The 24,997-nt window shown below is 40.2% G+C and overlaps 1 protein-coding gene across 2 annotated transcripts in view; it reads left to right on the top strand.

Annotated features, from left to right (window-relative positions):
• Positions 1 to 7,196: 7,196 nt before the first annotated feature.
• PCDH10 (protocadherin 10) overlaps positions 7,197 to 24,997 on the top strand; it is a 38,692-nt gene continuing 20,891 nt past the window's right edge. Inside the window, exons 1-4 of one of the 2 annotated variants that reach the window (XM_032633639.1) lie at positions 7,197 to 9,973; positions 11,586 to 11,644; positions 12,203 to 12,309; positions 20,298 to 20,603. In XM_032633639.1, coding sequence (XP_032489530.1) covers positions 7,358 to 9,973; positions 11,586 to 11,644; positions 12,203 to 12,309; positions 20,298 to 20,603 — 3,088 coding nt within the window. In that variant the 5' untranslated portion in view covers positions 7,197 to 7,357. Of the gene's footprint in view, positions 9,974 to 11,585; positions 11,645 to 12,202; positions 12,310 to 20,297; positions 23,817 to 24,997 lie in introns of those variants that run through there. The other variant, XM_032633638.1, reaches the window with a different exon arrangement.

Here is a 24,997-nt window from a genome sequence, read left to right as displayed (position 1 = left end):
TCAAATATTTGGAGAAGCAGGGATTTGAGCCCAATTTGGTTTAATTCTTCATAATTTAATGTATCATCATCTGCCACAGTTGGGTGCCTTCAGAAATTAGTCAGATATAGAACCTACCTTACAGGGCCTACATTACACATATTCTGAATAATGGGCACACTTCTAGAAGAAATATGATATTTCTCTTCTATCAGTACTTATTGCCAAAACCATAATACATATTTTACTTACAGTAAGTAAATAAGATTCCATAATCATCTTGGCCTCTCCCATTGCGGAGCACAGGCTCCGGACGTGCAGGCTCAGTGGCCACAGCTCACAGGCCCAGCCGCTCCACGGCATGTGGGATCTTCCCGGACCGGGGCACGAACCCGTGTCCCCCCCATTGGCAGGCGGACTCTCAACCACTGCGCCACCAGGGAAGCCCTGAACTCCATCTTTAATCTCTAAATTAATTCAGTTTTTGTTTTACCTCCTAAGTAAATTCAATCAGATAGACTAGGAAAACATCATAGTGTAGTAAAACGAGACTCAACCTGAGCATTAAAAGGCCTGGATCTGCATTTTGTATTAATTTGGTGAGATATTTAAATTTTGAACATCCTAATATCCTTACCTATAATGTTGGGATGATATTACTTGTAGACATGGGGGAAAATACCACAACTTATCTAAGAATGCTTGGCATATACTAGCTGTTTACAAACCAGGTGTCACTTTCACCTAAAAAACCCCAAGAAACTGCAATCAAATAAAGCATTTTACAGTATAGCATTGCAAGTCTATTTAAATAAGACATCATAGAAATCAAGTTTCTTATAGAGTTATAGTAACTAGCCAAACTGAGAGAGATACCTTTTTTAATTGAAGTATCTGCTTTACTATTTGTTCTGCTTACTATTGTAATTCTAATTACTAATGTAATTCTCACTCTACGTTTCATATTCTTTCCATGGTGCCTGTCTCCAATACCGTTTTTCAAACCCTTCAGAAAATAATGCTATAACTTGTAACCCTAATCACGATTTGAGTAATCTCATTCTGTATTCATAAAATCAAGGGGCTTCCCCTTAAGAAAACAATTTATACTTTCCAGACAAACACTAGTATTGTGTTGACTGTATCACTGTCAAATAAGAAGCAAACTCCCTGGGGAAGAAAAAAGAGAGATTTCTAGACATCTTTTCTCTTACTCATATAAACTTAATCAGGGCTTGCAATTAATTTTTGAAATTGTTCTATATCGACCTTAATGTTCAAAGCTTCATTTCTACCTCTGGGCCCCATCAGTAAAACCCATACATCATCCCTGTTAGCAAAGCAGCTGGCTTTTTAAATGTGATGTCTTGTAGTTCTTATTTACAATCCTAATCACATCATTGATTTCAGTAATCTTCAGTAAGAGTAATTATTAATGCTGTCAAAAGCAGAGGCTGGGATTCAATTTTTTTTTTTTTTTTTTTAATAAACCTGGATCATTAAGATTAAGCCTAATAATGTGACTCTAGAGGCCTCTGGGTAATTAGAAGTTTCCTCTGGTTGAGTATGTAATACAGTAAGGACAATGTCTTCACTTAAAATTCTAAAATATTTAGTTATATAAGCCACAAATGATTAAATAAAAATGCTAGGAGTAGTCACTCATCATAACACAGAAGTAACTAACTTTTTTTTTCAGACAGGCACCACACAAAATTTTACCTAATTGAGTATTTTTCTGTAATTTAAGACAGCCATAGATCTATTTTGTCTACTAATGCCAAAATACTAAGGCACGTGACATTTTTACTCACTCAGGTGTGTCTTTAACACACTAAGGAATTAAACAATGTTCTAAAAAAAAGACAGGATAAACCAATATGAAGAGGATAAGAGACATTTTGGAGAAATCAGATATTTCACTATCCAAAGCAATTTTTAAGAAAAGGATAAGATGAGGTAATGCATTTTGATTTTCAGAAAAAGAGGTCATGATGTAATAAAGATTGTCATTCCGCATCAGATCTCTTTATTTACATTTTGAAAGAAGGTGTGGAACAAAACATAAGTTTCCAAAGGACTACCTATTTGTCACTAAAAGACAATATGTGAGGGAGCCGACAAGCATGTTACTGTGTCAATGTTGATCACCCACCCCACACTCAGGAAACATATATGTATTTGGAACCAGTATCAAACACCGTTGTCTAATTTAAAAATACTCCTGGACTTCTTACTGATCAATATCTCTTATAGAAAGGATAAGAGTATAGAGCATCTGAACTGAAACAGTATTATTAGAAAATGATATCGTGAGCATTTAGGATGTATAATTCATGTTGCTTTCATTTGCTCAGACCACTGTAAAAATCCATAAATCATTTTCTTGTTCATGTATTGTTTAAGTGCAATTTGTCATTTTGCATTAAAGGGCTGCTTCAGCTCATCAGTGCTTTTAATTCACTGTAGAGTTTAACAAAACGCTGGCCCTGTCTGATAACCGAAAAGACACTGAAATGTGAAGCCACACCAATATTAACAAGGTTAAACAAAATGGAGAAGAACGGTTCTACTTCAAATATCAAGTAACACTTAAGAGCTGGTATTCTCAGCCCGCGAAACTGGGTTGGTTTGTTCTGTGGGGTCCAAAGGATTAGAACACAGTAACAAAAGAGTTACCTGAATGCTTACAATAGCATGTATATGCTATAAATCTTTTCCAGAAACTCTAGTCAACACTCACTCTACTGTAGATGAACCAGAACGACCAGTGTGGCACTGGCTCCGAAGCCTTGCCTTCCCACCTCTTAAGTTAGGTTACATTACTACAAATAAACTGATTTCATGGTTACCCATTCGAGATGCTATACACTCCAGGTACTTTGCATTTCCTCTCTGCACTGTGCTTGCTGGGAATGACAAGTGCCAGGAACCACTCAGCTCAACCCTGGCAAGGGGCCTGGCATTTGAAAGACTCCTTATTGACAATTTAAATTTTTTTTCTTCCATTTCTTAAAAAAAATTTTTTTTTCTCTCAAAGCCCTGGGCACACTGCAATAATAAGAGGATTTAGAAACAAATTGCTTTCAAGTCAAATTAAATCACTGCAAACACTCATTCATCCAAACGCTGGTTAACAAACTTGTTTCCCTCGCGCCTTTTACAGAAAAGGGTAGGGAAGAAAGCAGCCCGGTTAGCTGCTTTCAAAGTTTGTAACTATGTACATAAAACGCGACGGTGAGATCCTTAGCGCCCCCCTCCCCATTCGGCTGCCCTTAGAGGACAATGAAGTAGACGAGGGTGCATAATCACTCACACACCTACCAGGATTTTTTATGAAAATTGATTTTGATAAACCGCCTCCAAATAATAATAGCTACTTTCCCCATCTGCTTTAGGATACGATTTGTCTGGGCCCAGATGGTTGGCGCTCCTGGAGGGGGCGTGGGGTTTGGAGGAGGGTTACATTAGGAATTGGTTCTCCCGGCCGGTTTCAATAATTGGGGGGAGGGGGTCGAAGGACGCTGCATTGAACTGTATTCTGCACTTCAAAGAGGTCGTCCACCCCCCCCGCCCCACCCCCCCGCCGAAGCTGTTATCTATGTAATCACGGCCTCACTACATTCTGGGGTCCGCCAAGTGAAAAAGAAGGGGGGGGCGGAAATCTGCTGGATTGACACAGCAAGGAAAAAAGTACACGGGTTTCATTTCAAAAGCATTTTTAAAAGGCAGATTTAAAGTGTGGTTTTGTTTCGTGGGTGACGGGGCGAGGGGGGTCTGTTTAAGGTTCCAGAGTAAGGAGGCAAGTAAGGCAGTAAGGGTGCTGATGCCAACGTCTGAATCTTGGCCCGGGACAAAATACTCTTGCAATTGCCCTTGGCCGGAGCTACCCAGACGGAGGCGGACGGCCAGGCTCGCGTCTGCTCTCCCAGGCGGAAGACTCCGTAGTCACCCCGCCGATACCACGGCGCCTCGGAGACTAGAAGTCAGAGGCGAGACCTCTACAGGACCCCGGCCGGCGTCGCCGGCGTGAATGCAGGCCTCTGCGACCCAAGAAATCCTAAAGAGCCCCCAACAGGCCAGCCCTGTCGAATGAGAGCTCCAAAGCGAAATTCTCCGGCATGCCCTGTGTTGCTTTCGCCGCTAGGAGACGCCTGTAACCCATGTTTGCGGCGAGAGTTCCCCTTTCAAACACAACTGCTACCAAAAAGAAAAAAAAAAAAATGCAGCTCAAGCGTTAACAGTGGAGGTAGTGATTATTTACAGGCAAATCTGGCCATCTCTCCACGTTCTCATCTCCACCTCGGGAAGCACTCTGGCTCTCAGCGAACGTCCAAAGTCGGCTCAAACTTCATCTACATCTTGAGAGCACAAACCGTCTCCCGCAAACAATTTCCGGATCTGCATTGTCATTCAGCCGCATGTCTCTCACACGCAAACACGCACGCACACGGGCACACACACAAGTGTTTCCGTATGTACAAATGAAATATTAGAAAATTACCGTCATTTAAAAAATGCTCCAGGATTCTGATGGGTCAGCTTGAAGACCTCAAAACGTGTCATTTCAATCCTTCAGATCTAAAGAAAAAACAGGGAGGGGGAGGGGTAGAAAGTACAGATGCAATGCCGTTATTAATATTCAGATACACTATAATCTCCTTTTCATTGATCCACAGGTCCTTTTATAAACTGACGCTCCATTCGCAGCCGCAGACGTGATGCTAAAATCATTTCAACTGCAGCGGTTTTCGCTTGGCTTTGGCCAATCGTCAATTTACTGCAGCTGGAAAAGGATTAGCCATTTTTGCTGGCATCCTTTCCTTCTAACCGCTCAAAGGCAGGACCCATCTCCATGAAAGAGCCAAGGGGGGCGGGGGGCTAGGGCAGCAGACACGCACTCGCAGGGGCATGCCTCAGTCTATAATCACGCCCATGGCCACTCGCCCTCCTTAATTCCCCGCCAGGAGGGAATGGCAACGTACCTCGGGGTCGGGGAAACGACTCTCCTTTTCCCGCAGGTTGTGGCGGTGTTGCTCTCAGGTCATTCATTACCAGGAAGCCCCAAGGGACCTTCCCATCCTGTGGCATAAGAAGGAAACTGAACAAGGGCGGCTTGCGTTTGAATAAACAACCCCTTACAGCCCACTAATTAATACACAATTATGTTTTCTGGGGTTTTTTTAAATCTTTTCTTGGAGAATTAACATTCAATCCACTCTCTCGCATTGAAGAGTTCGCGCTCTATTTCAACTTCACAGGAACTGGGTGCGTTTACGCGCCGCTTTGCCCCCGCGCCTCAGGAGTGAGCCCTCGGAGCTCGTCAAGCGCATCCTTCGCGACCCGGGAGGAGGGGTGGAGGGTGCTCCGTTGGGGCTTACACAGAGCTGTGCGCTGGACTAGGAAGGATGGATGCGAGCACCGTGAATGTGCAAGCGCGTTCGCAGATACCCGCAGCGGCACACACTCTGGCTCCGCGTGTGCAGCGACCCAGCCCATGCACCCACCCCCGCCTCCGCCCGCGCCCGCGTTCGCCGCCGCCCAGCTGCCCTCATACAGCGGTCTTGCCCCAAGCTGGGCAAGAATCGGTGCTCCGGTCTAGCAGAGGGCGGAGGGGGGAGCTCTCCAATTGTCAGAATAAGCAGAAAAAAGCCTGTGCGCGCCGCCGCGGCGTCGCACTTGGCCGGGGGGACGCGCAGGCACATCCGCGGCGCCTTGCAGCGAACAAGCCAGAGCCCCGCGAGGCCAGCGTTAGGCGGGCGGGCTCCAAAGCGGAGCTCAGATGAAACTCCTCAGTCACTGACCGAAGGGTTCACAGCTCAACCCGGGTCCCCAAGCGCATTAATCTATTTGGTAAGAATATTGTGGATGTACGTTTAGGAAGGGAAGAGGTAAGTCTAACGCGGCCGCACGTCTATAGGAGCCGCCAGCCCTCAACCCTGGGCTTGAATCCCGCGGCTTTTCAGGACCCACCTAAGCTTCACCCCTCCCTACACGGCCCCTTCAGACCCTCACACTTAGTTTAACACAGTCCTTATCGTATCTGTTTTTTAAAAGCCCTGCCAATCTCCACCAGAGTCCCTTAATTAGGTAACCCCTGCCAATTAGTGGCCCCTCTGCAACTTTTTCCTGTTCTCGGTGACTTATTTCCACGAACAGTAGCAAGGAAAATACCTTAAAGGAAAAAGAATGCTAGCGTCATTGGAAACCCCGCTCCTGGGAGAGGATACCGCTGCTATTATGTTTTCGCATTTGCTGATGCAAACAGGGGAACCTCTCTATTCCCTCGCCATTACCTGCGGCCGGGGACTGGGAACTTTCCGTGGCAGAGTCCCAGCTAGCGCCTCGGGACCTGCCGGGCTGTGGTCGCGCTCACACTCACACTCACCCCGGCAGCCCGGGCGCGGGTTGCATCCCGCCCGGCCCGGTTGCTTGCGTGACGCGCCTGCTTGACGGTCAGGTTGGCCAATTAGCGGTGGCTCGGTGGGTGGTGCTTCTCAGCGATTGGTTGGCAGAATGAGGGCGCTGCGCAAAAACAGGGAAGCGGAGCGCTCGGAGCTCAGAAACTGCCAGCCGAGATCGCAGGCTCTGGGGCTGAGGCAGGAGGAGGGAAGGACTGGAAAGAAGAGAGATAGGTTAGAGGGAAGAAGAGGCTTGGGAAGGAAACAGCAAGAAAGAAACTGCTCTTCACACTTCCAGAGAGGCAAACGACGGTGGAGATGAGGACAGAGAGTAAGACTATGAAAGCCAAAAACTACAAATAGAGCGAAAGAGGAAAAAATGCCAAGAAGCACATCCATCCGGAGAAATGAAGAGAATGAAAGTTTTATGCTGCAGAACCGTTCTTTGCTTTTTCGGCACAAAATTCTCTCGCCGTTTTTAAGCTCTTCTGCATTTGCCAGCCGTTGACGTTAAGAGGCATGTTCAGCGGTGCCAACAGCATCTCCTCTTCCTCTTCCTCTTCCACCTCATTCTTCTCCTCCCATCAGCAAGAAGACAAACCGAGGACAGTCTTGAAATATCAAAATTTCCTCCTTGGGCTTTGCCAGCACCGCGTTGCGCCAAGACTGTCGGAATAAAGGACGCTGACTATTGTTATTATTTTATTAATTGGTCAGTGGAAAGATTACAGATGAGGAAAGGGGACGCCTGTCACCCTTCCTGCGCTAAGATTGAAAAATTAGGCTGAACTGGGGGAAACCCTAAAATGAGGCAAAAGTAATTAGATTTTTAAGGACAGAAAGCCACAAGACAGCCCCCCCACCCCCCCCACACACAGAGCGCACTTTTATTTGAGATTTTTTTTTTTTTCGTGGTGGCTGGGGAGGCGATTGGGTGGCTGGCTGGCTGCGGGAAGCTGCTTCCTTTCCCTTTGGAGATGATTGTGCTATTATTCTTCGCCTTGCTCTGGATGGTGGAAGGAGTCTTTTCCCAGCTTCACTACACGGTCCAGGAGGAGCAGGAACATGGCACTTTCGTGGGGAATATAGCTGAAGATCTGGGCTTGGACATTACAAAACTTTCGGCTCGCGGGTTTCAAACGGCGCCCAACTCTCGGACCCCTTACTTGGACCTCAACCTGGAGACCGGGGTGCTGTACGTGAACGAGAAGATTGACCGCGAGCAAATCTGCAAGCAGAGCCCCTCCTGCGTCCTGCACCTGGAGGTCTTCCTGGAAAACCCCCTGGAGCTGTTCCGGGTGGAGATCGAGGTGTTGGACATCAATGACAACCCCCCCTCCTTCCCGGAGCCGGACCTGACCGTGGAGATCTCTGAGAGCGCCACGCCGGGCACCCGCTTCCCCTTGGAGAGCGCATTCGACCCAGACGTGGGCACCAATTCCTTACGCGACTACGAGATCACCCCCAACAGCTACTTCTCCCTGGACGTGCAGACCCAGGGGGATGGCAACCGATTCGCCGAGCTGGTGCTGGAGAAGCCGCTGGACCGAGAGCAGCAAGCGGTGCACCGCTACGTGCTGACCGCGGTGGACGGGGGAGGAGGGGCCGGAGGAGGCGGAGCGGGAGGGGGCCTGCTCCCCCAACAGCAGCGCACCGGCACGGCCCTACTCACCATCCGAGTGCTGGACTCCAACGACAATGTGCCCGCCTTCGACCAACCCGTCTACACTGTGTCCCTCCCAGAGAACTCGCCGCCGGGCACGCTCGTGATCCAGCTTAACGCCACGGACCCAGATGAGGGCCAGAATGGCGAGGTCGTGTATTCCTTCAGCAGCCACATTTCGCCCCGGGCGCGAGAGCTCTTCGGACTCTCTCCTCGCACTGGCCGACTGGAGGTGAGCGGCGAGCTGGACTACGAAGAGAGCCCGGTGTACCAAGTGTACGTACAAGCCAAGGACCTGGGCCCCAACGCCGTGCCCGCGCACTGCAAGGTGATCGTGAGAGTGCTGGATGCTAACGACAACGCGCCAGAGATCAGCTTCAGCACCGTGAAGGAGGCGGTGAGCGAGGGCGCGGCGCCCGGCACGGTGGTGGCCTTGTTCAGCGTGACCGACCGCGACTCAGAGGAGAATGGGCAGGTGCAGTGCGAGCTGCTGGGGGATGTGCCGTTCCGCCTCAAGTCTTCCTTCAAAAACTACTATACCATCGTGACCGAGGCCCCTCTGGACCGAGAGGCGGGGGACTCCTACACCCTGACCGTGGTGGCTCGGGACCAGGGCGAGCCTGCGCTCTCCACCAGCAAGTCGATCCAGGTGCAGGTGTCCGATGTGAACGACAACGCACCGCGATTCAGCCAGCCGGTCTACGACGTGTATGTGACCGAAAACAATGTGCCGGGCGCCTACATCTACGCGGTGAGCGCCACAGACCGTGACGAGGGCGCCAACGCCCAGCTAGCCTACTCTATCCTCGAGTGCCAGATACAGGGCATGAGCGTCTTCACTTACGTATCCATCAACTCCGAGAACGGCTACTTGTACGCCCTGCGCTCCTTCGACCACGAGCAGCTCAAGGACTTCAGCTTCCAGGTGGAAGCCCGGGACGCCGGCAGCCCCCAGGCGCTGGCTGGCAACGCCACTGTCAACATCCTCATCGTGGATCAGAACGACAACGCCCCTGCCATAGTGGCGCCCCTTCCGGGGCGCAACGGGACTCCGGCGCGCGAGGTGCTGCCCCGCTCGGCGGAGCCCGGTTACCTGCTGACCCGCGTGGCCGCGGTGGACGCGGACGACGGCGAGAACGCCCGGCTCACCTACAGCATTGTGCGGGGTAACGAAATGAACCTCTTCCGCATGGATTGGCGCACCGGGGAGCTCCGCACGGCGCGCCGGGTGCCGGCCAAGCGCGACCCCCAGCGGCCTTACGAGCTGGTGATCGAGGTGCGCGACCACGGGCAACCTCCCCTGTCCTCCACCGCCACCCTGGTGGTGCAGCTGGTGGATGGCTCTGTCGAGCCTCAGGGCGGGGGCGGGGGCGGGGGCGGGGGGTCAGGGGAGCACCAGCGCCCCAGCCGCTCCGGCGGCGGGGAGACCTCGCTGGACCTCACCCTCATCCTCATCATCGCGCTGGGCTCGGTGTCCTTCATCTTCCTGCTGGCCATGATCGTGCTTGCCGTGCGTTGCCAAAAAGAGAAGAAGCTCAACATCTACACGTGTCTGGCCAGCGACTGCTGCCTCTGCTGCTGCTGCTGCAGCGGTGGCGGCTCGACCTGCTGCGGCCGCCAAGCCCGGGCGCGCAAGAAGAAACTCAGCAAGTCGGACATCATGCTGGTGCAAAGCTCCAACGTACCCAGTAACCCGGCCCAAGTGCCGGTGGAGGAGTCCGGGGGCTTCGGCTCCCATCACCACAACCAGAATTACTGCTACCAGGTCTGCCTGACCCCCGAGTCCGCCAAGACCGACCTGATGTTCCTTAAACCCTGCAGCCCTTCGCGGAGTACGGACACTGAGCACAACCCTTGCGGGGCCATCGTCACCGGCTACACAGACCAGCAGCCCGACATCATCTCCAACGGAAGCATTTTGTCCAACGAGGTAAGGCTGAAGCGCCAGGACCACCATCTCTCATCTCCTCCATCCGAAAGCCTCCTCTAGCCCGGCCCTTGTATCTCTGGTGCACTGTGTATTTATTTTTAGGATATTAGCTCACTTGTATCTTTGTGGAGGCAGGAATGGGGAGTCACCTCTCCCACACTTTCGTGTATAACTTAAACTTCGTGTTGTCCCTAATTTTCTGCGCTCCACCCCTCCACGTTTATTTTCATTCCCCTCCTTTGGTACTTTGCCACCTTGGACCTTCCCTCTTCCCTCTGGCATCTTTCCTTTAAAATCCCAACCCCCCCTCAGTCTTTTCCCTTCTTAGAAATCTGGGGGTAAAGGGGAAAGTGCGCGGTGGGGAGAGGGAAATGCGGTGGAAGGACCTTCTGGCGCTGGCAAAGGTGTTTTTTTTTTTCTCTTTGCATTTGTCCCAGGCGTTAATAAAGTTCATTGTTTTGCTTTGTTTATCGATGCTTTCAGTCGCGTGTAAAAGTAAGCTATAGATTGTTTAACTTTGCACAGTTGTCTAAACTTGAATGCATGTTTTAGTGAATGAGTTATCAGATCCTTGTCCTTTGAACTCGGGTTGCAAAAAAAGCCTTCAGTTCTGCTCTGGACAGCATTTACAGACGCTCTTGAAGCCGAACGCCCACACAGTGTGAATTTGAATGAAGTTGCTTTGGCACAAACCCCTGTAAGCGTAAACTAACGGAAGGCTTAAACAATTGTTGTCTTGAGTATATCTTTTAGCTAATAATTACCTTCTTGCCACCGTTTCGGATAACTCACTGCTGTTGGCTTTCTTCATCCAAGAATTTGGCTTGTCAATTCCGATTTCTTTTTATAAGATGGAGAAGTAGCGAAGTTGAAAGGAGGGAGGGAGGGGGGGAGAACGGAGTTGATTTCTGTAAAAGAAAGTTTGGACCGGAAAAGGCGTGTGGGTGCTGGAGGCGGGGAGGAGAAGGCAGGGGGTGTTTGGAGGGGAAAAAGAATTGGGGCCAGGAGGGAAGGGAGGATTATGAACTCCTTTCTTGGCAGGTTATTTCATTTATTTTGAGTCTTAGATATTATTCATTGATTTTCATGAATATTTGTACAGCTCATTTGTATCTTAAGCACATTTTGAAAATAAACAACAAAATAATTCCATAAAATATCCAAACTTTTTCTTATTGAGCGTGCTGTTTTTCTTGTGTCAACCAGTATATGCACCTAAACACTGTATCTAGGCCACTGAAACAGAAAGACTGTAGCATATATAACTAGGTTGACCCTATTGGAGACAATAGTTTATGAGCCCCAGCTATGAGGTCATTTGCATTCTCTCCTTAACACACACACACACACACACACACACACACACACTTAAAATTGGCCTTTTATCTCTGCATTTTTTTTTTAACCTTTACTGAAGATCTAGATTGAAGTGTCTCTGCATATCTTCTTGCCTTTACCCAGCAATCACTAGTCTGAGGCTTTAGGACAGCTTAGATATTCATAAAAATGTACACAATTACTTAAGCTAGAATTAGTTCCTAACTTCAAAAGCAGACTTGTTAGTTAAACCCTTAGCATTCAAATGCTCTTGATTTATTTATTTTTTTTCTAGACTAAACACCAGCGAGCAGAGCTCAGCTATCTAGTTGACAGACCTCGCCGAGTTAACAGGTATGGACTCCTTTTTTTTTTCCTACCTTGGTGTATGGACAAATTACTACCTACTAAAAGTAGGAATTAGGTATATTATTCAATATCAAAATAGAAAATGATAAAGTATTTCCAATTAGGGCAGGACATAAATACTGATTACGTTAGGTTTCCTAGACAATAAACTTTAAAAATATTGGTGTGTTTCATTTACGTACAACCACTAAGTATACTTGAATATTTTGTCAGTTTACACTCCTACACTGCTTCTAATAATCTTCCTAGCTGTTCCAGATATATACATATATATATCTTCTATGAAAATGATATAAACATATGCTTAGTTCCAATCACAGAATAATGGCTAAACTTTACATGCCTTAACGGCTCCAACTAACTGCTAATGTTTAATTTTAGAGAGTTAGGCTTAAGGTTATGAAAACTAGCTTTAAGCAGAAATAAAGCCACCTGAGAGCTCTAGGCATCTGCAGCACCATCAGTGACCATGTGGTGGCAGAAGAATGTTTTCTGTGTTTCTTCACCTTTTTTATTCTAATATTCACATTTTTGTACTTCTAGTTCTGCATTCCAGGAAGCCGACATAGTAAGCTCTAAGGACAGTGGCCATGGAGACAGTGAACAGGGAGATAGTGATCACGATGCCACCAACCGCGGCCAGTCAGCTGGTAAGTGTGATCAAAGGGCAATGCTGACTTTTATAGTGTTTTTCAAAAATCAATCCTGAAAGGATGATGTTCTAGGTAATTTTTAGTGTTAGTAAATCTACAGAAGAATGGTGCCATCCTATGTCGACAATTGTATACTCGAAGAGGATTGTAATATTTACTGTTCCTTCAGAGAATGAAAGCTAGAAATTCATTGTGGAATATGTTAGACTATGAAACGTTTCTTTTTTATGTAATGTTCTTTCCTGGAATTATACTGCATACAAAAGCCATAGATTTCTCGCGTGGTCCAGTCCTCAGTCTTCAGTCAATTACGATATTATTAGACTTGCTTACGGATGAGGTAACTGAAGATGAATGAAATTGGTTGACCTGCACAAGGTCACAAGAGGATGAGTGGATGATTGGGGACCAGAATCCAAATTTCTCCATTTCCAGAGCAAGGCATTTTACATGTCAACGAATATTGAATGAGAGAAGGAATGGTGATTAAAATCATGAATAGGTTGAAAGCAGGATTTCCAATCCTGGGTTCTTAGGCTTCAGGACACTAGTTAACATTTGATAATGTGTATTTTCTGAAGCATCCTAGGTTCCCTCATATTTTCATTGGATCCATGTTCAAAAGTTGAACTCTAGGTATATTTGTATGCGGGCTTAATGGTATTCACTGATGGAGGTTACAACGTGATACGTATTTTTTACTTTGTTTTACTTTATCTTACTTTACTTTTTCTATATAAATTTACCCTTTAAGTTTTATAGGATCCTGATAACTCTAACTACTAATAATTAAAGAAAACACTTAAAAGAAATAAAATATGTACCTTAAAATAATGAAAACAATTTCACAAGGTTTGGGTTTTCTTTCCACTTAATTTGCATTTCAACTATGAAGGGTGCTTGTTGATTTTTTTTTTTTTTTTGCTTTTTCTTTTTCAATTGAGTTTTGTGTTCATCTGACACATAAAGAAAGGCAAAGGCAAGCTAACTTTTATAACTTCTAAGACGCCCATCATTGGACTGTCTCAAGGTCCAACTTCATTCACTTGAGCTTTGAGCTTTATTTTGGTTAGTGATTAAGTGTAGGGTGATAGGGTTCTCATTTTCAAGGTACCATTGATCCTCGAGAGCACCCATTCCTTAACACGCTCCCTGGGCCTCTGAACGGTGCTGACGCAGTGTGCCAAAGGGCAGTATCAGCCCCACGGTCGCCTGGCAGCAGTGGTGGCTGCAAGCCTCTCACTTGGCTTATGTGTGCCGTGTCTGAGGCTGCCTTAGCCTTGGGAAACGCAGGCAGGAGGAGGGGAAAAAAAGGCTGCTCAAGGGTCTCTTTATATTGCTGCAAGTCATTAATATGCAGACCTAATGAGACTTGAGAACTGCCAAGAATCCCCGGAGGTCCCTGCCCCTTGCGGGCCTTCACGCTAAGTGAACAGAGCATCTATTTAGTGTCTGGGAACCTGACAACAAACCAGATCTTGCCAGAAGTTTATATTTGAGTACAAAGTCCCTTTCATTTTTGGCCTATATATGACATATGATTTATTGTTATCTTTTAAAAGGTATATGTTTAGAATTGCTCATTCCTATTCCTTTTTCAGAGTTTCTAATTTAATAGTCTGCCTTTTAAAACTTTTGAAACAAAATGCTTAAAATTAAAAAAAAAAAAAAAGAGTATCCACTGCTGCATGGTTCCTTGGGTGCACTTTATTCCTTTCCCACTCCCCCCTACTTTATTTTTTTAGTTTTTTTGTTTTTTTTCTGTAGCACTCCAATCTCAATGAACATTTCAATTAGTTTAGTCCCCTCAGACATAATGAGCCATAATAACCGAAAAAAGAGAAATGAATAAACATCTGCAAAAAGTGTTAAATTTGGAACATGGATGGGAATACATTCTTATCAGTGCGCCTTCCCACTAGCTCTTTCATTTCACAGGCGCTCAATGTTGCCATTTTGGTAATGTTTCTTTTAAATTATTTGAGATGTCAAAACATTAAAAGGAAATTTTAAATGCTAAATTGTGTAAGGAAAACATATTTAAAAGCAGGCAGTTTTTCTTATCAAAATGGCAAATTCTTTTTTCTATCTTTGAGTTCTTAAACATGTAAAAGTATTACAGAATTAACAATCTACTTCATTAGCAGTTATAGAGCTGCCACCACATACTGGGCACAATGATAGCTGTTTTCAAATTGTAATAACACACTCGTATTAAGAAGTAATTATACCTTCGTGTGCTGAATTTAAGTCAGATTTAATATGTCTAATTTTATTGTAAAAATGATTTTGAAGTGTTTACCTTGTAAAGTATAAAACCCTAAATGCAGAGAATTAAGATGTTAATGACTTTTTCCTGTCCATTCTTTGTTGGGTACTATAAACTTTACACCAAGTAGCCACAGTATTTCCAAAAAGTTAAGCCTATTTCAGGTAAATAAGTACATCTGCTTTATTACCTTCTAAAACCAAGTATTGATGGTCTTCCAATTTTGCAATATTTAGAGAATATTCTTCATAGCACATACATTTCCAGGTTTAGAATATGAAAAACTTTTGTGCTAATAAGCAGATCCCACTGAGCTAGGTTATAAAGGGGGAAAGTTAGACTATCAAGGAAAAACAGCACTGAAAAGAAATAGATTCTGAATTCTTTAGTTTGTACCTCATTTCATACTACATTATATACACTGTTTAGCTTAGTGCTTCACCTGTTTAAACTTCCTAAGTTTTTATTTATTCCCACTTTCTTTTTCTATGTTAACATTAGCTTGTATTTATTTATTTGGATATTCCTTCTATTTATTCTTCTATGAATAGTTTTCCTTTTTGTTCTTTCTCCTCCCTCCCCCCCTTGCTTTTCTCCTTTCTAAGCCATTTGCAGTCACCAATCTTGTTCATAGAAGGGCTTTAAACACGGAGGCAGCTGCACAGAGAATCACATAAGCTTTTTCAGTTTTCCACTGCACCTGGCTCCATGTGTGAAATTCTTCGGCTTGACCACTGCTCTGTGGCACTTACTTTCTATAGCCTTGTCAAGGTGCTTTCCGTTTTTTTCAGTGCAGTATTGATGTATTGGTTAGATATGGCAGAAGTCCAAGGAGATGTGGTAAATGCTTACATAAACCATCACAAGGGGAGAAACTGATTAATCAAAGCTTAAATAGCAAAAAAAAAAAAAAAAAGATAAAAAAACAATAAAATGAACTTAAAACCAATATATTTTCAATTTTATAATACCATTAGATTAAAAGATAGAATTTTTGTCTAATTTAAATACTGATACAACATTTTTAGTTGTATATTCTTAAACATTTTAATATTTTTGGAGGTAGATCTAAGGCAATCTATTTAATTGTGAGAAATTTTTTTCCATTTATTAAATACTTACCATGTACATACTAGGATTAATTATGAATTTATTTTTAATAATTGTGCCTTCTTGAAATATGTATTGAAGAAGAAAATGCTAGTAAGTGATGATTCAGTTAATGTTACTTGTTATATTTACCTGAAAATTTTCAAATTTCTCTTCTTGTAAATTTTTCTTTTAGTTATAAAGGGAACTTAGCTTCTCAATGTGTCAATTTCTTACCTAATTATCATGAGATTTATACATGACACATGGTCAAAACTTGGCTATAAATTTAAAGAATTAAGTGATTCGTATTATTGGTATTTTCATACTAGTAGATAAAAGTATATCATGAAATGCATTAAGCCACTGCACTACTACTACAATGTCAATAAGAGAATTCTTGGTTTGTCATAAAATACAAATTCCCCTTTCCTGACTCCAATAAGAATTTAGATAATGGCAATTAGTTTCTGGCTTTATAAATAAAGTGAATTCATACCATTGCCTGAATAAGCAAAAACTTTCTGTTAAGGTTTCTGGTGAAAATGTGAGCTACAACTTGATAATGAGGAGACATTTAAAATTGGAAAAAATATAAGACCAATGTTAAGAGAAAACAGAGAAAAATATAAACATTTTGAAAGATAAGTAAGGAGAAAATTTTGATGTGCATGTTTTGATTTTTTTCATGGGTGAATTATGTTGTTAAATCTCTGCTCTCAAATCAAATTTTCCTAAAAATTATAGCAATATTTATGGTTAGAGTTAATATCTGTAATTTCTCCAGTGTTAAATAATTAAAGGAAGACTTGAAATTTCCTCCAAAACTTGAGTGTTGATTTTTTAAATTATTTATCATATTTGGGGGAAAAAAACCCCACATATTTTCTGAAGGCTTGGTATGTGAGAGAGAAATGAGCATGTAAATTTATAGTATTACATTCATCAGAAAACAGCACAAATTGAATACAGATACCTTTTTGGAATCAGTTTGTTCTCAGTGGTAATATCACTGCCTCTGACTGTAAGGGATCAAGTTACTTGCTAGTTAAAAAAGATGTATTTAAAAATTTGTCTGAATATATCTTTGCATAACAGGCAGTCTATCATTTCAGCTGTCATGCCTTGCAGAACAGACATTTCTGAGAAGTGGAAAAAAATAAATAAATAGGATAAGAAATTGTAAATAAAATATGTATGTTGAAATGCTTCTTAGGAATTACCAAAACTCAGGCTTGGCCTGTATTTGTCTGCTATACAAATCCCACAGGTTCTAAAGTAAGGGCATTTGAACAAGAAGAAAAAAAAAAAAAAGAAGTTAAACTTATTTTCTCTTGGGACTTCAGTTTGAGCTGTTAAAATATTCCGAAAGCAATGTGAAAGGTATGCATTTTTAAATGTCCCATGTACTGAAATAACTGACATTCCTGTCCTTTATGCAGTCATTTACCACCACAAAAGTTAAATATGCCTCTGCTTATCTGGTCATTAAAATAATATATTTAGGGCTTCCCTGGTGGCACAGTGGTTGAGAGTCCGCCTGCCGATGCAGGGTACACGGGTTCATGCCCTGGTCCAGGAGGATCCCACATGCCGCTGAGCAGCTGGGCCCGTGAGCCGCTAAGCCTGTGTGTCTGGAGCCTGTGCTCCGCAACGGGAGAGGCCACAACAGTGAGAGGCACGCATACCACAAAAAAAAAATATATATATATATATATATATATATATATATATATATAATTTAATTATTTAATGGGATTAGTGATATATGAAAAAAGATAAAATAATTTTAAAATAATTTTAGTCAATGGCTCCCTAAGGTGAGGACCAGTAAATGGGCAAGATGTATTTGGTTCTCAAACTATATATCTAAGACAAATGAAAAAAACATTTTCAGTGAATGTTTCTAAAACTTATTTGAAATTTATTGATGCACTATTTATATGATTTTAAAAAATTGTTTCTGTGTCTGATATTTTCCTCATGATAAATTAGTATACTTGTCTTATCAGTAAAACTGGTGAAACATCTACATGCAGAATGTGTGCCATATTCCCTTTCCTTGTAGTTATATAAAGCTGTGTTATCACTATGGGGATCCCACTTTAAAAGGAGTAGCTCATAAATTTATTAAGAACATTATTTACAAGTGTTCCCCTTTCAGGCAAGTAACAGTGTTCTTCCAACAGAAAACTTTATCATATTCCTCACTTTTCTTGTTATGCACATGATATGTTTTGTTTTACAGGTTCTCAATTCATGAGAACTTTACTTCATCATCTAAGGGAATTTTAACTAGCCTCTAATAAGTCAAAGAGGCAGAAAAACATACACTCCGCGAGAAGAAAATGGGCACAACTGAATATAAACTACCCATAAAAACAAACTCTACTAAAAGTACCCTCTAACATAGGCAAACATCTTAATGATAATGTTGAGAGACTAGGTTATTAAAATTTTTCTCTGTGATTATCATTTTCAAAATTATAAGAATACTTGGGTACAGTGTTCAAACAGATGTGAAAGATTGTTAATGGTCTCATGAGGTATATCTGAAAGGGTTTGATCAGTTATGTGATGAAAAAGTGTATTAATATCAAATTTTGCATTAGTACCCATCTTTATCAGGATCCAATAAAACAATTCTGTCTTAAAATTTGAATTTTTTCATCAACTTCAAATTTAATGACATGAATTTATTTTTAAAATATATAATTGCTCGTAATTTACTATTAATGGTAGTTCCACCTATCAAAAAGGCCTTTTATTCCTTATCACACTATAAATAGGGAGCATTTAGAGTACAGTGCCTCAAAAAGAGACGTCTCTGGTTCTCTAACTTCTACCTAGCTCATATGTCAGTGTGCATCAGGGATATTCTCCTTCCCTTCCTCTTTTTTTTTGTTAAATACCTATCTCCTTACAGGCATAGGACAACTGAACTTCCCTGGTGTCTACAGAAAAATTGACATGTTTTACATGCTGTTCTTAGTCTGATTCCTTATCTTGGCTTCAGCTCATGTTTATGTTCCTCAACAGTTCACTGATCAGTAGTTTACTTCCAGGCTTATGCATCAATTATCAATGGAATGTTAGAATTGAAGTCAGACTTAGCATTATACGTAGTTTAATTTAAAATAAAAAAGTCATTGTAAAGTGAGATTAATATATGATAAGAAGCTTGGTGTTATTTCTTAAAACATAATATATGTAATTAGTTGTTCTTAACTCCAAAATACTTGAGGATAATCTGGAGGTTTAATAATTGTGAAAAATTGATTTCTTTATATTATATAGAGAGATGTTAAAATATATACACAAAAAAGTAAATTAGTACTAGTAGAATACCATTAGGAATTTGCAAACTAAAACTTGTTCAAGAGCTCAAATCACTCATAACATTTAAAGAAAAAAAATCAAGTGTGTTCATGACATAAATATTACTCTGTTGGTCAAAAAAATAATCCCTAGTTTTTCCACACCAGGCATTTCATGCATTTGAGAGTTTCTGACATACGGACTAATCACACTTTGGTTATTTCAAATTGATCCTGTTTTTAAACATATTTAATAAATGCGTTGCTCTGTTTAGAAACACGTTAAAATGTGATTTTGTTTATGTACTTATTTTTTCACCTACTGCTAGTTATCAAAATGAATAACAAATGGTATTCTATAGTGCCCCCAAATTGTTATGTTTTCTTAAGAAAGTGAGTGAGCTTTCCTGAGTCATAAATAACGTGTTTAATATTCTTGTCAATCTATGGGAGACAATGAAACTTGAAGATGTCGTTTGAAATCTTGGTATTCTATCTAGGATTAGTAAGCAAACAGCTCTGTGTTGTCTAGGACAAGTGTTTTCCAATATAGAACAAGTAATAAAGTATTTGTCAATAGCGTTTGCAGCTGACTCATATTGCACTTGTTACCTTGGTTTCACTAATTACAGTCATTTGTTCTGGACTTGTCTAAGGTGGTAAATGATAAGTGGTTTGTAGTAATATGGACTACGAGAGTGTCACTGAAAAATAACTTTTAGGAAGTCATTTTCTAGGAACCTAAGAAAGCATGCTCTTGGCCACTCACGAAATCTTATTTTATTCTTGTTATTTACTGATGTATCAGTATGTATGCCATGTTTCTGTTGAATTTCACTTTTTATTTCATGTCCAGATTTTATAATCTAAATGTCATCACTAGTACTTCCCATATTTCTTCCCTTTTTGTCTCTAAGAAAAAAAATATCAGATGACTTAACATCATTAGAGATTATGGATAACGAAGGTTTGCCACTTCGGTTTTTTCTCTGTTATGAACTTCACGAGAGATTTTTTTAAAATATTCATTCTCACTATTTTCTAGTTATTTAAATAATTTAGAGCCAACATTTCCCCCCCGATATCCTGAGTAGTTGAGAAACATCTATCTCAGAGGCCTCTTTGCCAAGAGTCTTACCCTTTATAAAATAATGTAAAGCGATTTTTGGCTCCTGTCAGGTTAAAACAAGAAAAATTTGTCAAGATACCTTCACCCATTTCTCTTTATGCTGCCTGTAACTTTTCACTTCTAAGTAGCTGGTCATGTTGGTGAAGGCTCCCTCCATAGCTTCTGTGTTTTCTGCTCGCAGGTATGGATCTCTTCTCCAACTGCACCGAGGAATGTAAAGCCCTGGGCCACTCAGATCGGTGCTGGATGCCTTCATTTGTCCCTTCTGATGGACGCCAGGCTGCTGATTATCGTAGCAATCTGCATGTTCCTGGCATGGACTCTGTTCCAGACACTGAGGTGTTTGAAACTCCAGAAGCCCAGCCTGGGGCGGAGAGGTCCTTCTCCACCTTCGGCAAAGAGAAGGCCCTTCACAGCACCCTGGAGAGGAAAGAGCTGGATGGACTGCTGTCTAATACACGAGCGCCTTACAAACCACCATATTTGAGTAAGTATTCCGTAAAAGGCTGTAGCAAAGTATTCCCTTTCAGGAAATAAAGTTCAACATGCCATTCTTCTTAGTAAAAATAGAGTTCAGGTTGTTTTCAGAAACAAGGATAAAAGTGACTCTTGGATGCAGACAGCACTTTACAATCGAAAAATGGATATACTTAACAAGAAGACAAATTCCTGGGTTAGGACATGGTGGTTGGCTACAATCAAAGATAATTTTTGATGTTGTTGAAAACATTTTTCAAATGATCTTCCTATTTCCTTTGAATACTGCTCACCTGCTGACTTGATTTCCATGTGTTTTGAAGGTCTTAAGGTGGAAAAACATCTCTTCACAGTTAAATCACCGAGAGATCTCGTTTTCTTATTGCTTACCAGCATTATCACTTAATCATCCTTTTCCCACAATGACATTAAACACAGGCTAAATTCAGAAATCATTGCAGCCATCAGTTTGATCATTCTACGTGATTTAGTAATATGTTGGCATGGATACACGTTGCTTATCCGAATCAGAGGAACTACACGATGAAAGCATATCAACACAGCAATATTATTCATTTATTTAAAATAGTAGCTTCTTCTAACATTGAGACATTGATAATTGTAGTCAGCTCTTTCGATATTGGGACCATAGTCTCGAAGTGGATAACTTTATACAACCACTCTGAAAAACAACAATGCTTTGAGATTCTTTAGCATATATTTATTAAAGTAGCCTAAAATCAAATTTTAATAAATAAGGACTATGATTCAGTCTTTGCCCCTCAAACTAAATTCTGGATTTAAAATTTTATTCATTCTTTCTGGATTTAAAGTTTTACTTATTATCAAAAACCAAGCTTTTCCAAATTTTACAAAACATATTCTCAGTAGTGTTTCACTTAAAGTAATAATATACATTATAGAAGTACATTATCAATAATTTCAAGGTAAAAATTCAAAGGGCATATGATTCAGAGTAATTCGAATTTGTATTTCTAAATAAATGCAAATATTTCCTGTTAGCATAGATTAACTGGTAAATCTACATCAAATATAGTGAAAAATCAGTTCAACCTCTAACTCTTAGTGAGTACCAACCTTGAGGAAATTTCACTTACATTATAGAACTGAAATTTTGAACATCTACAAATGTCTTTTCTCTACTGACTAGTTTTTCTTTTTAATTTTAAGAATCATGGTAACAATTTTTGTTGATAAAAATATTAATGCTACATATATTTTAATGCAAATTTCTCTACTTTTTAATAATCTAGTATTTCATTTAGATCCCTGATTTCAGGAATTATAAAATATGTTATCAGATATATGTGCTGCTAGAAATCAAAGAATGCATCTATTATTTTACCAAGAAAATTAAGATTTGTTTGCATATCATTCCCGATGTGTATTATAATTAATTAATTTTGAATAACAATTTCCGTCTTCTGTTTTAGCCAGCTCAGCTCATACTGCTCAAAATTTAGGGTTTGGGATGAAGTGTGGACGGGATGAAAAAGAAGCAGAAAAATAGCATTTTGTTGTTTTTATTTATACTCTCCTCAGTTCTTCATATAACTTTAATCATGTCTGAATTTTTTTTTAACTTCTAGTGTTTAATGTCATCTTAGTCTCACACAGTTATCTTTAAAATTACTTCCTAGCTCTGATTTAATAGGCATAGTCAATTTTATGGTTAATCTAACTGTATAAGCTAAACCAAAACCCTCCATTCCTGACAATTTTGCCCCCCAAATTCACATGGTGGTAGTTGTTAATACGTGTATCATTTATCATCAGGAATGGAAATATTCTCATCTTCTAAATTGAAAAGCACGTCCCTTATGTAATTAAAGAAGCTAAAAATTAGCACTAATTACCTTTATTTAAAATCAGAATGTTTAAATAATTATTGAGGAAGCAGTTTTTCTTTTGCTAAACATGCATTTTGTTTTTTAATGAACATAATGAACATTTTGATGTTAAGAAAAGTAACTGTATATTTAGTTATTTTTGTAAAGCCCTAAAAAAAGCCTAATCAGGCTACCACTGTCATTTATAAAATAATGACAGGGAAATGGTGATACGCTTAATAATACAAATGAGATCATTGTCTACACCCAAGAACTTTCTATTTCTACACCTCTGATGGCTAAAGTTAAACTTAAAAATTGTAAGAAAACAACTTTTACACAAAAGTGCATGTATGCACATTAAAAACAATGTACTTTGTGTTTCTAAAAAAATACCTATATACAATTATATTTCTTCTTTTTTTAATGTATAAGAAAAGATCCATGAAGACTATACATAATGCATTTAATGAAATGGAACTTATTTTTTTAATCAGGAGAAATTTTCAGCATATCTCTTAAACCTTGTCTCATTAGTCATGAGCTCTTTACAAGCATGCCTCCTCTTATTTTTGTCATAATGTTGTATATTGCTAACACTCTGATAAGGACCAAAGGGATACGCTGAAAGATGGAGTAAATAAATTTAAACATGGTCATATAGTCAAAATATAGTGTTTAGATTTATCTTAAAATGTTAATAAATTTTAGCTTAGCTTTAATTTTTATTAAAGTAATAAAAAATATGAAAATACTTTGTCTTAATAAAAATCAATAATTGTTTTCAACACATTAAAATGAAATAAAAATATTCTCTGGAGTTTAAAACTAGTTATATTTTTCATACAGGATTCAAGAATTTCTTTAAAATTACTGACATGTTATTTAAAATTACTGAGTCTTTCAACTGACACAGTAAGTTATACATAAAACATCTAGATAGTCTGAAAAAATAAAGATCATAAAAATAATTCAAGTTCAAGAATATAACTGGTAAAAGTTATAGCATTAATGTAATTTAGAAAAGCCCAAAAGTTAAAACAACATGTTTAATATTATTTTTGTAATCATTCTTGCTTATGATTTTGGTTTCACATTTTGAACATTATCTCTTCAGATTTTTTTGTCTGGAAACAAGCATATCTTTCAGTTTAAATCCACCTAAACAATACAGTACTAAAGGTATGAGGATTTGTTATTTGGAAACCTGTTGATTTCTTGTCAAAAACTTAGTCATTCCCTAAGAATTGAAAACAATCATAAGATAAATGGCCAATGAAATTTCATCTAAAATGTATGTGTGAAATCTTTCTTTCATTTGTTTAAAGGGTCATACAATAATAAATTATATTGAATAAAGTGAAAAAAAACTACATGGACATCATGATTTTTAAATCCTAAATCCATGAAATTTTCTACAATCATAAGACTGTAGGAAACCATTTATTGAAAAGTGTTACAATTGATTCTGCTTTCATAGCATACAACATTTAGACTAGTCCAGGTGTGTCAAAAAAGCAGCTGTCTCCTGACCTAACTTTGTTTTTGCCTACTTTTGAGCCCTTTTGAAATTTCAACCCAACTCATACATATCATAATGTAAGAAAAGATGTCAGAACTTTGAAACATTGCATTTAAAATGCTGCTGACACTTTGACTTCTTTTCAGTAACCCTCATTTTAGGAACATTCTTTTTGGCATCTATATTATTTCTACCTAACACTTCAAGTTTTTACTTTTTTGAAGTCGTAGAGTGTGTTTTGTTGAGTCACACATCTTCCAATTCCTTCATTATCTTAGTTGGCCCTCTAAGTTTTCATAATTTGTTGAAGTCAAACGAATTATGAAATATATATAGGAGCATATACAGTATTCAAAATAAAATGACTTTTCTTACTGGTACAGATTACCCTCATACTTATGTACCCCTGTGTAGTGTTTTCTCTGGAATTTGTATATTCCTCTAATGTCATAAGCATAGCATCACTTTATCAAATATTAAATTCCACAGAAAGTATTTTTATAGGTGGCCTTTTGACATTTTTGTCTGTTAGGTCCATATGTTACTAAATGAATGGACATGTTTTTCAGTAATTTTTCCTTTTTTAATAGATATGTTTGTTTCTGTTCACTTTTTCTCCAAGTTGTGCTACTTTTTTTTTTAATAATATCCTATTTCTGAGATTTTTGTTCTCTCACTTGTCTTTATAAGAATACCTCTAGATTTGTGAATCTAACTAATTTTCTTACTTTTTTAGTTTATCTCTTTGTGACAAATCTCTGGTTTTTGAATCACACCAGTATTTCTATTTTTCCATTAAATTCTTTTATTCTGTAATTATGAATTAATCTCTCATAATCCAAATAGTTTACTCACATCAACTCTGTGAGCAAGAAACAAATGACAACTCAGGATCAGAAAAAACCTGACCCCAGTTCATATTCTCCATATATCTACTGTTAGAATTAAATGTTCACTGAATTTTACAGTATTTCACTTCTTTGAAAAATGGTAATCTATTCACAATTTATGGGATTACTCCAGTTAAATGGT

The sequence above is a fragment of the Phocoena sinus genome, chromosome 5 (genome assembly GCF_008692025.1).
Source record: "Phocoena sinus isolate mPhoSin1 chromosome 5, mPhoSin1.pri, whole genome shotgun sequence".
NCBI classification, from domain to species: Eukaryota; Metazoa; Chordata; class Mammalia; order Artiodactyla; family Phocoenidae; genus Phocoena; species Phocoena sinus.
This window is presented reverse-complemented; position numbering and strand designations above follow the sequence as displayed.